Raw genomic sequence first — 14,961 nt, forward strand, 5'->3', positions numbered from 1 at the left:
TCTCATGATGTTTGATAGTGCCTCTGGGAGGGTCGGTTCCCTGGGCCTGTCCTCCCCCTGTCGCACAGCAACCCTCCCAGCTCCCCTGTTATCCTGTGCCTCTGTTTCCTGAACTGTGTGCCCACTACCACTGACCCCAGGTCCCTGATTTGCTTGGGTTAGTGGGTTTGCCTGGGGTCCCCGTAGTGGTGGACATACTGCTGATTGATGTGTCCTGGGGACAGTGGCATGGGCTCGCTGGGTGGGTGCTGTGGTGGTGTTTCCTGAGGGGGGAGGTTCTGTGGTGGGTTAGGACTGTGGCAGGGGAACCGACTGTCCAGAGGTCCCTGATGGGCCGGACTGGTCATCTTGATCCAGGCGTGCAGAGCTGCTGTCGTCACTGTGGGCCTCTTCTGTGGGGGGACTGGATATGGCTGGCACCTCCTGTCCTGTGACGTTGTGTAGGCGTCCCGTTGAGGTGTAAATGCATTGTCATTGTATCTGTGTGTGCCATCTTGTGCAGTGGGTGTGTTTCCCTCTATTACTGTGCTTGCAATATTGCCTTGGCCCTTGTGTGAGTGGTGATTGTGTGCCCTGTGTGAGTCTCTTCCTTGGACATGCTTTGGTGATGGGTGTCCATGCAGGTCTATGATGGGTGTCCATGCACTGGTGTAACATGCAGGGCTTGGTATTGGGATGGGTGGGTTGTGATAGTGGGGTATATGTGAGGTGGTGGAGTGATGGGTGTGAGGGTAGGGGTAGGAGTTTGTGGTGGCATGCAGGTAGGGTGGGGGATATAGTAGTAAAGATTTGACTTACCAGAGTCCAGTCCTCCTGCTACTTCTGTGAGGCCCTCAGGATGCATTATTGCCAAGACTTGCTCCTCCCATGTTGTTAGTTGTGGGGGAGGACATGGGGGTCCACTGACAGTCCTCTGTACAGCTATTGGTGTCTGGATACCACAGAATGTACCTTCCCCCGTAGGTCGTTCCACCTCTTCCTGATATCATCCCATGTTCTTGGATGCTGTCCCACTGCGTTGACCCTGTCGACAATTCTCCACCTTAGCTCCATCTTCCTAGCAATGGATGTCTGCTGCACCTGTGATCCGAATAGCTGTGGCTCTATCCGGATGATTTCCTCCACCATGACCCTGAGCTCCTCCTCAGAAAACCTGGGGTGTCTTTGAGGTGCCATGATGTAGTGAGAGTGATGTGTGGGGTGATGTTTTGGGGTGTGTGGTGTTTTGTGCGTGGATGGTGTATGAGTGATGGTGTTGTGTGCCTCTGGATGCGTGTCTGGTCTTTGCTTTTCTGTTTCTCTGGTTCTTCAAAAATGTTAATTGTAAGGGGTTGTGGGTAATGTGGGTGTGTGTTTTATATTGGATTGGGTGTGTGGGTGTTGTGGGTGTATGTGTGTCAGGTGTGTGTATTTTGAATTGTCCAATGTGGTTGTGTTTTGTAAGTGTGTGTGTATTTTAAGCGCAGCGGTGTGTACCGCCAACGGTTTACCGCAGTTGAATGCCCGCCGCGTTGATTCGTGGGTCGTGATAGTGTGGGCGTATTCCTGTTGGCGTATTGGTGTGGGTTTTGGTACCGCCAATTTATCACTGACATTTGGTGTGGCAGACTTGTGTGGGTGTCTGTATTGTGGAGGATTTCTCAGTGCGGGTCATAATACCCATAGTAGATTTCCGCCGTGGACACAGTATGTTGCCGGCCATCAGCCCGGCGGTCAGCGGACTTTACCGCCAGGGGTGTAATGAGGGCCTTATTCTTCTGATACAATGTAAATTGGACTTTGTTATTGATGGGCTCAGCAGAGCATGCCTCACAATGTCATTTAGGTATTGTTTTTCATAACTTGCCATGCATGATTGGCTGATGCTTACCATACTCAGTGCTCATACAGAAGTATTTGTGATGGATATGTTGAAAACCCAATAAAGTTTCTTTAAAAAAGGGAGGAGATGGAGTGTGGAAAGGTGCAGGTAGGGAGGAGTGAGAGACACTTCATGAGTGAATGAAGCTGAGTGAAATGACCACACAACAATCTCTTTGAAGTTTAAAGGGTTGCCTCTCACTTCCACGTCCTTATCTGCTAAAAGGCTTGATCGGATCATTTTAATGGTTCGTGATCCTGACAAAGAGTTCCAGGGGTTTTGAAATAGTCATCTTATATCTGCAGATTATTATCAAAGTTTCTACTGACTTACATTTCAGAGCATACAAGTAGATTTCTTATGAAATATCCAGATGAGAAAGCTACGTCATATTGTGTGAAAGTCCTTGACTGAAGTCTTGGAAGAGCAGTTGGTTATGGCATCAAGGGAACTGCATTGAGAGAATACTCAGGGACATAATTCCTCCCAGGAGAGTTCCTTATTTAGCAGAGTTAAGAAACCAAGCCCTTCTTGTACAAGATGGTTATTTAGTCTGTGGAAGCAGCTTTGATTCAGAAGCCCTGGGGAAGACACTGATCTCTGCCCTTTTAAAGGATGGCAGATCAACAGAATCTTTTGCTTTTTGACCCTCGGGTAGGTCGCTTCCCCGCCGCTGCAGCTCCACCTGCCCAGGCCCCTGCCACGCCTTGCTAGGGTGTTCAGGTATTTCAGGTTCTTCTCTTGACCTTCGACTGTTTTTGCCTTTTCTCTTTTGCTCTTTGCTTTCCACTGTTTCCTGCCATTTCTCTTTTGCTCTTTGCTTTCCACTGTTTGTTTCTTGCCATTTCTCTTTTGCTCTCCACTGTTTCCTGACATTTCTATTTTACTCTTTGCTTTCCACTGTTTCTTTTTCTCTTGCCGTGCGCTTTCCCGCTTTTTCCCGCCGCTGCCACCTATGCGGCCCCACCCCCGCTCCCATTCGCTGTCCTCCCTCTCGCCTCCCAGCTGACCCCTCCTCCCCCTTCTTTCTTATCGCGGCCGCTGCGCGCTGCGCCAAAGGCGCACCAAAGGCAAGCCCGTCTGCGCCCGTCCGCGCCTGGACCGTGCCCAGCGCCAGAACCCCTGGCCCCCACTGTGCTCAAAACACCTGACTAAGATACAATGCGGCCTCCCTCAACGCCCTCAACCCCGGACGAACAGCCACTTGCTACCAAGCCAGCCCTAAACGTACTCATGGACCCTTCACCTGTCAAGCCTGCAAGTACACATTCCACCGAGCCTGCAGACCTCCCACTGGCCCTCGCACCAACAACCACCTCAAGTGCATCCTCCTCAACACACGCACCGTCCACAAGCACGCCATCGAACTATGGGACCTCCTGGACACAAAAGCACCAGACGTCACCTTCATCACAGAAACCTGGATGAACGCCTCCTCGGCTCCTGACATCGCCATAGCCATCCCCGACGGCTACAAGATCGCCCAGAAGGACCGCATCAACCAAACCGGTGGAGGAATCGCCATCATCTACAGGAACTCCATCAACATCACGACCACCACCGAAGACACCCCCCTCGCCGCCAAACACGTACACTTCCAGATCCACACCGACCCCAGAACCACCCTCAGAGGAACTCTCGTCTACAGGCCCCCAGGCCCACACGCCCAATTCAGCAAAACCATTACAGATTTCATCAGCCTGCACGCCCTAGCCTCACCAGACTACATCCTACTCAGGGACCTGAACTTCCACCTGGAGAAAAACAATGACGACAGCACCGCCACCCTGCTCGACAACCTCGGACTCAAGCAACTGGTGAACACCCCCACCCACACCGCTGGTCACACGCTCGACCCCATCTTCTCCGCCAGCAACCACATATCCTTCAGCCACTCCTCTGAACTACACTGGACCGACCACAGATGCGTCCACTTCACCTTCAAACGGGGGACCCACCACCATCGCACACAACAAATCCCCCGCAGACACTGGAGCAAAATCTCCACAGAGCAGCTCCTCTCAACACTGAACCAAAACCCACCAGCCATCACCACTGACGCCAAAAACGCAGCCCTCAGCCTCACACAGTGGATCACCAACTGTGCCGAAAACCTCGCTCCACTTAAAAGCCACCCAAGCAGGACCAGCATCAGGAAACCCCCGTGGTTCACGGACGCCCTCAAAGAATCCAAGAAATCCTGCCATACCCTCGAAAAAACCTGGCGCAGAGAACACACCACAGAAAACATGTCAGCCCTCAAGATCGCCACCCGTGAACACAACCAGCTGATCTGCTCCATCAAAAGGACATCATTCAAAGAGCGACTAGACAACAACACCCACAACAGCAAAGAACTCTTCAACATCGTCAAAGAGCTCTCCAACCCCAGCGCCAGCTCCAACGTCATCACGCCCTCACAAGAACTCTGCAACTCCCTCGCTACGTTCTTCCACCGAAAGATCGCAGACCTACACGACAGCTTCGGACCCCAGACTCCGCCGCCCACCACCGAACCAACAGCCCCCACCACTACACTCAACGCCTGGACCCCCATCAGCTCTGAGGAGACCAGAATCACCATGAACACCATCCACTCCGGTTCCTCCTCGGACCCGTGCCCCCATCACATCTTCAACAAAGCTGACTCCATCATCGCTCCCTATCTCCGGAGCATCATCAACTGCTCGTTCTCATCTGTCACCTTCCCCGAAAGCTGGAAACACGCGGAAGTCAACGCCCTCCTGAAAAAACCCACGGCTGACCCCAATGACCTGAAGAACTTCCGCCCCATCTCTCTTCTCCCCTTCCCGGCAAGGTCATCGAGAAGACCGTCAACAAGCAGCTGACCAATTTTCTTGAAGCTAACAACTCGCTCGACCCTTCCCAATCAGGATTACGGGCCAACCACAGCACAGAAACCGCCCTCATCGCAGTCACCGAAGACATCAGAACTCTGATGGACAACGGAGAAACAACCGCCCTCATCCTCCTGGACCTCTCGGCTGCCTTCGACATTGTGTGCCATCGCACCCTAATAACCCGCCTCCGCTCCACTGGAATCCTAGGACAGGCCCTTGACTGGATCATCTTGTTCCTCTCCGACAGAACCCAAAGAGTCTACCTCCCGCCCTTCCGCTCAGAACCCACCGAGATCATCTGCTGCGTACCCCAAGGTTCCTCGCTCAGCCCAACCATCTTCAATATCTACATGAGCCCCCTCACCGACATCGCACGCAAACACAACATCAATATCATCTCCTACGCCAACGACACCCAGCTGATACTCTCCCTCACCAAAGACCCAACCACCGCCAAAATCAACCTACAGGAAGGAATGAAAGACGTTGCGGAATGGATGAAGCTCAGCCGCCTAAAGCTGAACTCAGACAAGACGGAGGTCCTCATCCTCGGACAATCCCCTTCCGCCTGGGACGACTCCTGGTGGCCCATGGATCTGGGCACCGCACCAACCCCCTCAGACCACGCACGCAACCTCGGATTCATCCTGGACCCCCTCCTCACTATGACCAAGCAAGTCAACGCCGTCTCGTCATCATGCTTCAACACCCTACGCATGCTCCGAAAAATCTTCCGATGGATCCCCGCCGAAACCAGAAAGACAGTTACCCATGCCCTCGTCACAAGCCGTCTGGACTACGGAAACACCCTATACGCAGGGACCACCGCAAAGCTACGGAAACGTCTTCAACGCATACAGAACGCCTCCGCGCGCCTCATCCTCGACATCCCCCGACACAGCCACATATCCGCTCACCTGAAACACCTGCACTGGCTCCCCGTCAACAAGAGGATCACCTTCAGGCTCCTCACCCACGCACACAAAGCTCCCCACAACATGGGCCCCGAATACCTCAACAGTCGCCTCTCCTTCTACACGCCCACCCATCAGCTTCGCTCAGCCAGCCTCGCCCTCGCCACCGTCCCACGTATCCGCAGAACCACCGCAGGAGGAAAATCCTTCACCTACCTGGCAGCCAAAGCATGGAACTCCCTCCCTGCACACCTAAGAACTACCCAGGACCATCTCGCCTTCAGGAAGCGCCTCAAGACATGGCTTTTCGAACAGCAGTAACCCACCCCCCCTCCCCAGTGCCTTGAGACCCTCTTGGGTGAGTAGCGCGCTCTATAAATGGATTGATTGATTTATTAATATTAGAGTATCTCCTTGGTTAATGTTAAGGCCATAATTGGCTGTGGCCCTTGCCAGGCGTCACAACAAAGGCATGCAGTTCCTTTTACAAAAAAGATGGAGATTAGAGAGATAGGTTTGGTTTTTGACTATGGTACCAGAAAAAGGTCTGAGGAGCAAGAGGCCTCATACACCCAAGAGTGTGTCATGCTTCATCATAGGGCATGCTCCTCTTTGGGCCGGTGCTGCAATGACAGACTAGCACCTACAAGGGGCTCTTTGCTGGAGATCTTTTGTGTAAAATGCCAAATGTGAAGCCTAGGTGTGGGGCTGTTGGTGTATATTGGTGTACAAATGTAAGTTTGGGTAAAAAGTGCAGGCTAAAATAGACTAAATTGTCCTCGGAGAGATTTTTAATAAACAAGTCCACCTGTCTAATTAAATGGATGGTCGCTGTCAATGACCCAAATTGCAACCTCTGGGATCAGAGGTGATAGGATAAGTATGTTCGAAGCACTAAACCCAGCTGAGTTGGCCGTATTGAAGGTATAAAATAAAAGCCTGATAAGCCTTACCTCCTATTTGCTAACAACAGTGATTTGTATTTTTTCATAATTCTTTAGAAGGTGGAGGGTAGATTAACTCTTGGCCAATTCTAATATGGCTGTTAGTTTTGTTTAGCAGCGGGTCAGGTGGTCCTAATTCTCTTGACAACCTTTTATGCCAAAAAGCTTCTAAAAGTATTTCAGACTCCTGGCGAATGCTATGCAGACTTGGATGCTGAAAACAATTTGCGCTTAGATGGTGGTGTCTACGTATTATTGCACTGTAACCAATCTGAGACGTGATTAGGGCATGGCTTCTGCCGTCATTGGTATAAGGTAGGGAGGCCTGGACTGAGTAAAGTGAGGCTTTGAAGGTGACTATCTTGCCCAGTGCAACTTATGTTAGAAGTCCATTTTTTCCCTCATTATATCCTTTCGAACATAAATTAGATTAGAGTTCTACTTAATAAAACGAGTTTGCAATGAAAGCTAAATTCTTAATGTTCATGGTATATTTTTAGTGGCACAGCCACTGAACAATATAAAATCTTTGGATGATCTAGAAGTGTGCGTTTTAGGAGCTGAGTGACAGTTGATGCTGTTCCATCATCAAGGGCTTTTTACTTATAAGTAAGAAGTTATTTGAAACAGACCTTCCTTCAGGAACTAAGGCCCAAGAAATATGTAAAAACTAGTAATCAAATTATATATGCGGGGCAATGCTTGATATGGAACTAAAGCTACCTTGACGCAACTAAAGATTAAATATGAAATGCTGAGATTTGGATTTATTTGAATTCTGTTCCAGTTTCAATGAGTGTGGAAAACCAAGAACTATCAGGTGTGAAACAGGCTCGGTGAATTTAGGAAGGAAACTGTTGACCACGTTTTATACTGTCTTGCTGTTTTTGTAGAGTATAGGTTTCATCTTAGATCAATTTTTCTTAGATTGGGTATCGCCACTGTTCAGAAGCAATATTGTTATGTTCTAACAGTAAGGAGCAGGATTGTTACCTATGTTGAAGTTTTTCATGGGACAATGAATTCTATTGAAGTGAATGGTTGTTGGTAATACAAAATGTTCTAATGTATTTCAACCCATGTTTAATAGATCTTTTGCCTTCTCTAAGGCCGGAGAACTGAGGTTAGTGCCTTATAGTCAGTTTGTTAAGACTTTTCTACAAATTCCAATGGAATATCCACTATATTATTTGCTTTTAGATTCTGAATTCAATTATTTGTATTGTTATTGCAGCAATTTCCTAACAACATTTTAAACTGATAACTAAATAGGCTTTTCAGTGGGTTCATTTTTAAATGTTTGCAGTTTCATAGACATCTCATAAGGAAAATGCAAGTTAATGCACCCAGATGTGAACAACATGTTTTTTGAGTATTCCACTTTGTGGGGTTCAGGCACACTTCTGTGGATTTTTTGGGGGGAAGGGGATAAAGAAGAAAAGATAACTATTTGGACAATAGCTTGCCTGAATAGGAATTACCACTCCGAAGGCGAATTTCTCTCTGGAATTCATGCACGCTTCAGTTGATGTTGGAGGGCAAGTAAGAGACTATTACTTGGGGGACCATTTTCGTTTCTTGAAATGAAAAACAAAGGTTCTAATGGACGTTTCAAATTTCTCCATGTGAAAATATATATATTAAGTTTGTGGTTGTGTGAAAATAGTTACATATGTGAGTATGCCACCTAGGGGCCAGATGTAGCAAAATGCTAATTTGCGACTTGCAAATTGCGAGTCCCTGCGACTCGCAATTTGCAACTCGCAAATTGGTATGCAGTACGGTGTCTCAGACACCGTCTGCGACTCGCTATGGGGTCGCAATGGCCCACCTCATTAATATTCATGAGTTGGGTCGCTAATTGCGGCCCCATAGCGAGTCTAGGCACTCGCAAACATGGAGGCCTGCTATCGTCAGCAGACCTCCATGTTCGTGACTGCTTTCAATAAAGCAGTTTTTTTTTTTTTTAAGTGTAGCCCGTTTTCCTTAAAGGAAAACGAGCTGCACTTAAAAAAAAAAACGAAACCTTTAGTTTCGGTTTTTTTGCAGGGCAGGTAGTGGTCCCTTGGACCACTACCTACCCTGAAAAAATATTTGTGGGTCCATTCACAAAGTGGAAGGGGTCCCATGGGGACCCCTTCCAATTTGCGAGTGGGTTACCATCCACTTGAAGTGGATGGTAACTGCGACACCATTTGCGACCACATATGTGGTCGCAAATGGTATTGCATACCACTCAGAATCGCAAATAGGAAGGGTACCGACTCGCAATATGCATTTCTGCATTGGGAAACGCGAATAGCGAGTCGCAAACGGGAATTTTTGCAGTTTGCGACTCGCTATTTGTTTCCTGCATCTGGCCCCTGTTCTTAAAAAGTTGGAAATTGGCTCTCAAACTCAAGTAATCCTACAGAAGCTAATGTTCTGCTTTCTCTGAGAAAGTTTTAAATCCGACACTAGTTTAAGCCTACCTTGCCAGATCCTCCATTTATAGCCGAACACAGCTTATTCCAGTAGCATTGAGCTATAATTTGCGACTTTGCACAGGTCAGGTTTTTTTTCTAAAGTGTGAGACATTTTTGATGAGACTGATTTGGCAAAAATAATATATATGTTTCTTTTTGTCTCTAGAATCGAAGCAGAGCTATGCTGTGTATAGGTTTATTATTTATGTAAATCCTTGCGACATTGCAGAATTGGACTCAACTCTTGGAAATTTAATCTTACATGAACCAAGGAAAGCAGTTCACATTTTTCGCGCAGTAAGTTGATTATTATTTTCATTTTCAGGTGGCAGTTTGACATGGAAAAATATATTCTCTTTCACTCATCTCTTGTGATGTTTATAAGCATTGAATGGCCATGATAAAAAAAGACAAAAACCTGTACTCTTGGGAAGACATTTCTGAGGTGAAGATCATTTTCTGCTTCCTTACCTGGCTGAATTCAGTTTATTTGTTTTCAGTACAAAACTAGTGAATTTCTTTACAAAGTCAGTTATGCAATATTTTAAAGAAAAAATACAAAACGATTCTAATGTAGCCACATAAATCGCATCCTCAAGAGGCTGAAAATGGAACTGAGCCATCATCACCAGAATCCCATCACACCCAGGAGTAGCATCTTTTACAGTATTCTTTTCTAGCTCCTGTAAACAAAATCCCTAAGCACTAACCTCTGGTTTATCTTCTCTTAGACTGGAAACCCTTTCCCCCATCTTCACGGTCAGCAACAGAGTATAGTACAGCCACGTCACTGAGCTCACCTGGACAGACCACACAGACATCCGCTTCACCTTCACAACAGCTCCTAGCGTCGCCATCAGGCTGTCCAGCACCTCTTACTGCAGCTGGAATGAAGTATCTGAAAGCCAACGAACAGTTGCCCTCAACACTTCCCAGCCCGACACCTCCACCAAGCTTGAACAGGCTGTCAAAAACTTCACCACCTGGATCTCTGACTGCGCCAACAGTCACCCCCATCAAACCTACCAAACCCAACAAACCCTCCAAACATGCCAGTTGATACACCCCGGATGCGAGAATCTTGAAACACAAGTGTAATCAGCTGGAAAAGAAATGACTTACCACCAAGGAGCCCACCAACCACTTACAAGACATCACTCAACCAGTACCACCGACTCGTAAAAGAATCAAGAAGAAACATATTTGCCATCCACATCAAAGCCAGCTCGAACCACAATAAAAAAACTCCTCAGCATTGTCAATGAATTCTCCATCCCCTCAGCAACATAAAACATTATCATCCCCTCCCAAGAACTCTGTGACTCTCTGGTGGACTTTTTCCACGACAAGATCTCTACCATCTACAAAAACATTGAATCCGAACCCCCGCCACTGACATCCTTAGCCACCTCAAAAACACCACCCCCAACCACTGGATCACTGCCTTAAACTAGCTCACCACACAGACCACCACCAACATCATGCATTTCATCTACTCCGGCGCTCACACGGACCCCTGTCCACACCATGTTAACCGCAGCAACGACACCATTGGCAACATGCTCAAAGCCATCTTGAACACATCCATCACCTCAGCCACCTTCCCAGATGTATGGAAACCCTCCTCAATAAACCTTCCACTGACCCCCCAACAAGCTCAAAAACGTCTGGCTGATCTCTCTTCTCCACTCTCTGCCAAAGCTCTAGAAAAAGTCACCAACCACCAACTCACAAAATACCTCAAGAACAACAATCCTCTGGATGCATACCAATCTGGATTCCGGACGAACCACCCTGACCTCAGACACTGACGACATCAGAACCCTCCTTGAGGGGGGAGAAACGTTCCACACAGCAGCTTTCGATCAGAATCCAAAGCCCTCAAATGAATCACTTCCTTCCTTACCGGTAGAACAGAGAGAGCTTGTCTTCCACCTTTCACCTCGGAGCCCAAGAACATCATCTGCTGCATATCTGAAGGTTCATCCCACTCTGCTTAACGCATGCATGACCCCCCTGGCCAGCATCGTAAGAAACTGCACCAGTAGATCACAGACAGATCGTCTTCCACCTTTCACCTCTGAGCCCAAGAACATCATCTGGGGCGTCCCTCGAGGTTCATCTCTTAGCTCTACTCTGTTTATCGCCTCATGACCCCCTGCCAACATCGTCAGAAACCACAGACTCAACACTATGCCCTATGCAGATGACACCCAGCTCATCCTCTCCCATTCTGAAGACGCTTCCACCAGAAAGGCAAATTACCACCTGTGCATGACCAGTGTCGCTGGCTGGATGCATGACAACTGCCTCAAGCTCAACACTGACAAGACAGAAGTACTGATCCTCGGGAACATCTTCTAGCCTTGGAAGGACTCCCAGTGGCCTACCGAACTGGGACCAACTCCCACCCCCACGGACCAAAACCATGGCATCATCGTGGACAACAAACTCACCATGAATAACCAGATCCGCAAAGTCTCTTCCGACTGCTTACTTACCCTATGCATGCTCAAAAAAATCTTTGAATGGCTCCGTGCCTAAACCAGGTGCACCGTCACCCAAGCCCTCATCAACGGCCGACAGGACTATGGCTATGCTCTCTACGATGGGATTACCTCACACCTCCTCAAAAGACTGCAGACCATACAGAACTCAGAGGCCAGACTCGTATTTGACCTCCCCAGACGCACCCACATCGCCCCTCACTTGAAGAAACTCCACTGGCTCCTCAACCATACAAGATGCCAATTCAAGATTCTGACCCACGCCTACAAGGCCTTGCACAATCAAGGACAGGCATACAACAACTATCCCCTGAGCTTCCATCAAACCTCAAGACTCCTACGTTCCGCTTCCCTTTACCTCACCCATGCCCCCGATCCACGGAACCAGCAGCAGTGGATGCTCCTTTTCCTACCTCGCCATAAAATCATGGACCAGCCTCCCCTTCCATCTCAGGACATCACCCTCTCTTCAGGAGTTCAGAAAAGGACTCAAGACCAGGCTTTTCAACTGATGCCTGTGGAGCAGCATGGATCACAGTGCCTGTATACCCACGCGGGTGATTAGTGCACTGTACAAATCCTGATTGATTGATTTGCAAACCTGTAATTTCAATCAGTGTGTTACCTTTAATTTCTAGATCAATTTTCTTCTTTCTGTCACAGAAACATTCTCTTTTTGTGGCGTGACCTTCACACAGCAAAAAGAAGACTGAAAAGGATCCATATGCTTCATGCTTTGCCCTCTTATCATATCTCTATACTGTATATGAATATGCCTTCTATTCCAAAATGTAACACTAGACAGTGAAGGGAAGAGAAAAAAGTTCTCTTCACTGTAGACAAGAAGAAGCTACTAAGTGCCAAAAAGTGGAGAAAGTTATTGGAGAAATCAGTAGGAGTTGAGAAGAGCTCTACTACCAGGTGTTTTAAAAAAAAGCTTTTTGACCCCTTGAGAGCCCTCTAAAAGGATGTCTGGAAGGAGACAGTTTGATGAAAAATCCCTGCTTTCTTGGTCAGTATGCTCACCATTGAGAAATCATTGGATGTTTAAGAGGAAGAAGCCTTTACATTGAGACAGAGAGCATTATTCCACAGCATTAAAGACTACTAGCAAAACTCCTTGATTGAGAGTATTCCAGTAAGGCAATTCTATGTCAGGAACGAGGCGAGGATTATTCTATTCTTACTTCATTTTATTATAAAATTTCCAAAACAGAAGCCATTTAACATTAACAAGAAATAACTACTGTTCCCAGAAACCCTAGGAAACTACATATAGTCCATCCTCGAATCACAGCATCTGGTGCCAATATGGTCCATTTACTCTTTCACAACTCCTTCTTTCTTCGCTGCTCAGGAGCCAAGTTAAGTATTTCTTTTCCTCGTTCTCTGTGATGATTCCCGTTATAGTCAATAATTAGGGTTGGGTTACTGTTTATTACTTCTAATCTGCAGTTTCCTCGTACAACAGGTTCCCTTTAGTCATGGGATCGCCTCAGTGGTTCTTACGTGGCTTTCCCCATTACAGATGCTGCAGTGCAGTCCGCTGCCCACTAGGGTCATGCCTGCGCAGAGAGTCTCAGCTGCTCCATGGTTTGCATCTTCTCACAAGGAAGTGTCAGGCCCGTGCCACTGGAGCCCTGTACCTCCACAGACTTACCCGCTCAGCCTGGCACGTCACCCCTTTTGGTGTCTGTATTATCCCGCAAGTGAAAGCTGACGCCCCTCTGAGGTCTGTATTTTCCCTAGTTAGAGACGCCCGCAAGGTCGGTAATTACATGGCCATGCAGGCCGACAGGGACACTTTGCCAGGCACTTCCTCCGTGATCAGTGGGGTGCATGTCCCTAGAGCTTGCTCCCTTCTAATTGTGCACTCTCGGCCACCCATATCCTCTGGACCCTATCCCAGAACCACATATGCATGTGGACCACAATTGGGCTCAACCCACCCATATCTTGGCCCTCCCTGGCCGCTTGATAGCTGTCTGGGTAACCCAGTCTAGTGAGAAGGGTACATACATACTAATATCCTAAGCATGTAATCCACTGCAGTCACTTTCCAGGAGGAGGACTCCCTGTCCTTCCTCCAATGGAATGATGAATTTTATGCTGCGGTAGACACCTCGATTTTTAAGGCAGTTAGTGGGGCCATGAAGACCCTTGACCAGCGCCTCTCTGAAAAAAATGTGTGCAAGTGCGTGAAACACTTCACACCAACCTCCCCTACACCCAGAAGCTACTTCCCACTGCCCTCAAAACACCCAGGCTGGTGGTCCCCCCACCTCAAAAGAGGCAATTTATTGAAGGTGTATCATGGCGCTTTTGTGCTTCTTAAGAAGCACCCTCTCAGAGGGCCAAGGGAGCCTGCAGTCACTTACCCAGAGCCTTCATGGCCACCTTTGCCAGACCAGCAAGACCCAGATGGATATCACGGGGAGTCAGAACAGGTGGAGAGCCCTTCCATGCCCTGATGCCCTTCTCCAGATCCTGCTCACACGCCTCAGGATGTTTCACACATGCTGGACCCAGGTGACATTGTCCACCTGAAGTCTGCGGACTGGATCCCAGCAGATGAGGTTGTGATGTGGCGGGTGCCTTCGTAAACCTTTGGTAAAGGACATCCGCGTTCAGGTGGAGTGCCCTCGACCCTCTTTAGAGGGGAAGTCACTCTTACCCAGACATCGACCCCAAGATGGCCACATTTTTGGCCAAGTTTATGAAGGACCCTAAGAAGGGTATTGACTACTCTTGGTGTTCTTGCCAAGACAAGCGCCTAGACCCATGACAAAGATCTTTGACATGGTGGAGGAGGCAAATACCTCAGTTTCCCCTCATTCCCCCTGATGTCCTCTCAGGTTTGGCCCAACACGCAATCATATTTTTGGGGAACACAAATTGCGCACTGTCCATGGAGTGCCGCTGCTCCTTGCTTATTATGATCAATCCCAAGCTTCGGCGACCTAGCCTCCTCAGAAGCGGGCCTTGTGATCCAGGGGGATATGTTCGGGGACCCATTTGTGAAGGAGTTGGGCAAGTTGTGGTGGCCTTCGCCTCACTAGATAATGCCCAAACTAACATCTGGGGCATTTTTACCCTGAGGGTTTTCCAAAGGGCAGTTGTGGTGGGGACTGAATGACTCACTGTTTTGCATCTACACCCCCTCCCAGGGGACAAAATCTGGGAGCAGACAGTGGCACACCAACGCGTGCTAAAAAAACTTTTACCCCTTGAGAGGTCAGCGGTTCCGTGGATGAGGCAGTTCAGGGTTCAAGTTGGCAATGCCTCTTGCAACAGTAAGTGTGCTTCCTTCTGCCCAAATCAAAGTAGGGGGCAGTCTGACCGAGTTTCTCTCAGTGTGGTCTTCTATCTCCTCATGATGCATGGGCATTGCAAACAGTGCAAGGGTTCC

General features: G+C 48.3%; 1 protein-coding gene across 1 annotated transcript in view; it reads left to right on the plus strand.

The window, feature by feature from the left end:
- MCMDC2 (minichromosome maintenance domain containing 2) overlaps positions 1 to 14,961 on the plus strand; it is a 1,221,288-nt gene that overhangs the window by 55,979 nt on the left and 1,150,348 nt on the right. Inside the window, exon 2 of the mRNA XM_069218905.1 lies at positions 9,212 to 9,342. Within this exon, the coding sequence (XP_069075006.1) occupies positions 9,212 to 9,342 (131 nt within the window). The remainder of the gene's footprint in view (positions 1 to 9,211; positions 9,343 to 14,961) is intronic.

Source organism: Pleurodeles waltl, chromosome 2_2, assembly GCF_031143425.1.
Source record: "Pleurodeles waltl isolate 20211129_DDA chromosome 2_2, aPleWal1.hap1.20221129, whole genome shotgun sequence".
NCBI classification, from domain to species: Eukaryota; Metazoa; Chordata; class Amphibia; order Caudata; family Salamandridae; genus Pleurodeles; species Pleurodeles waltl.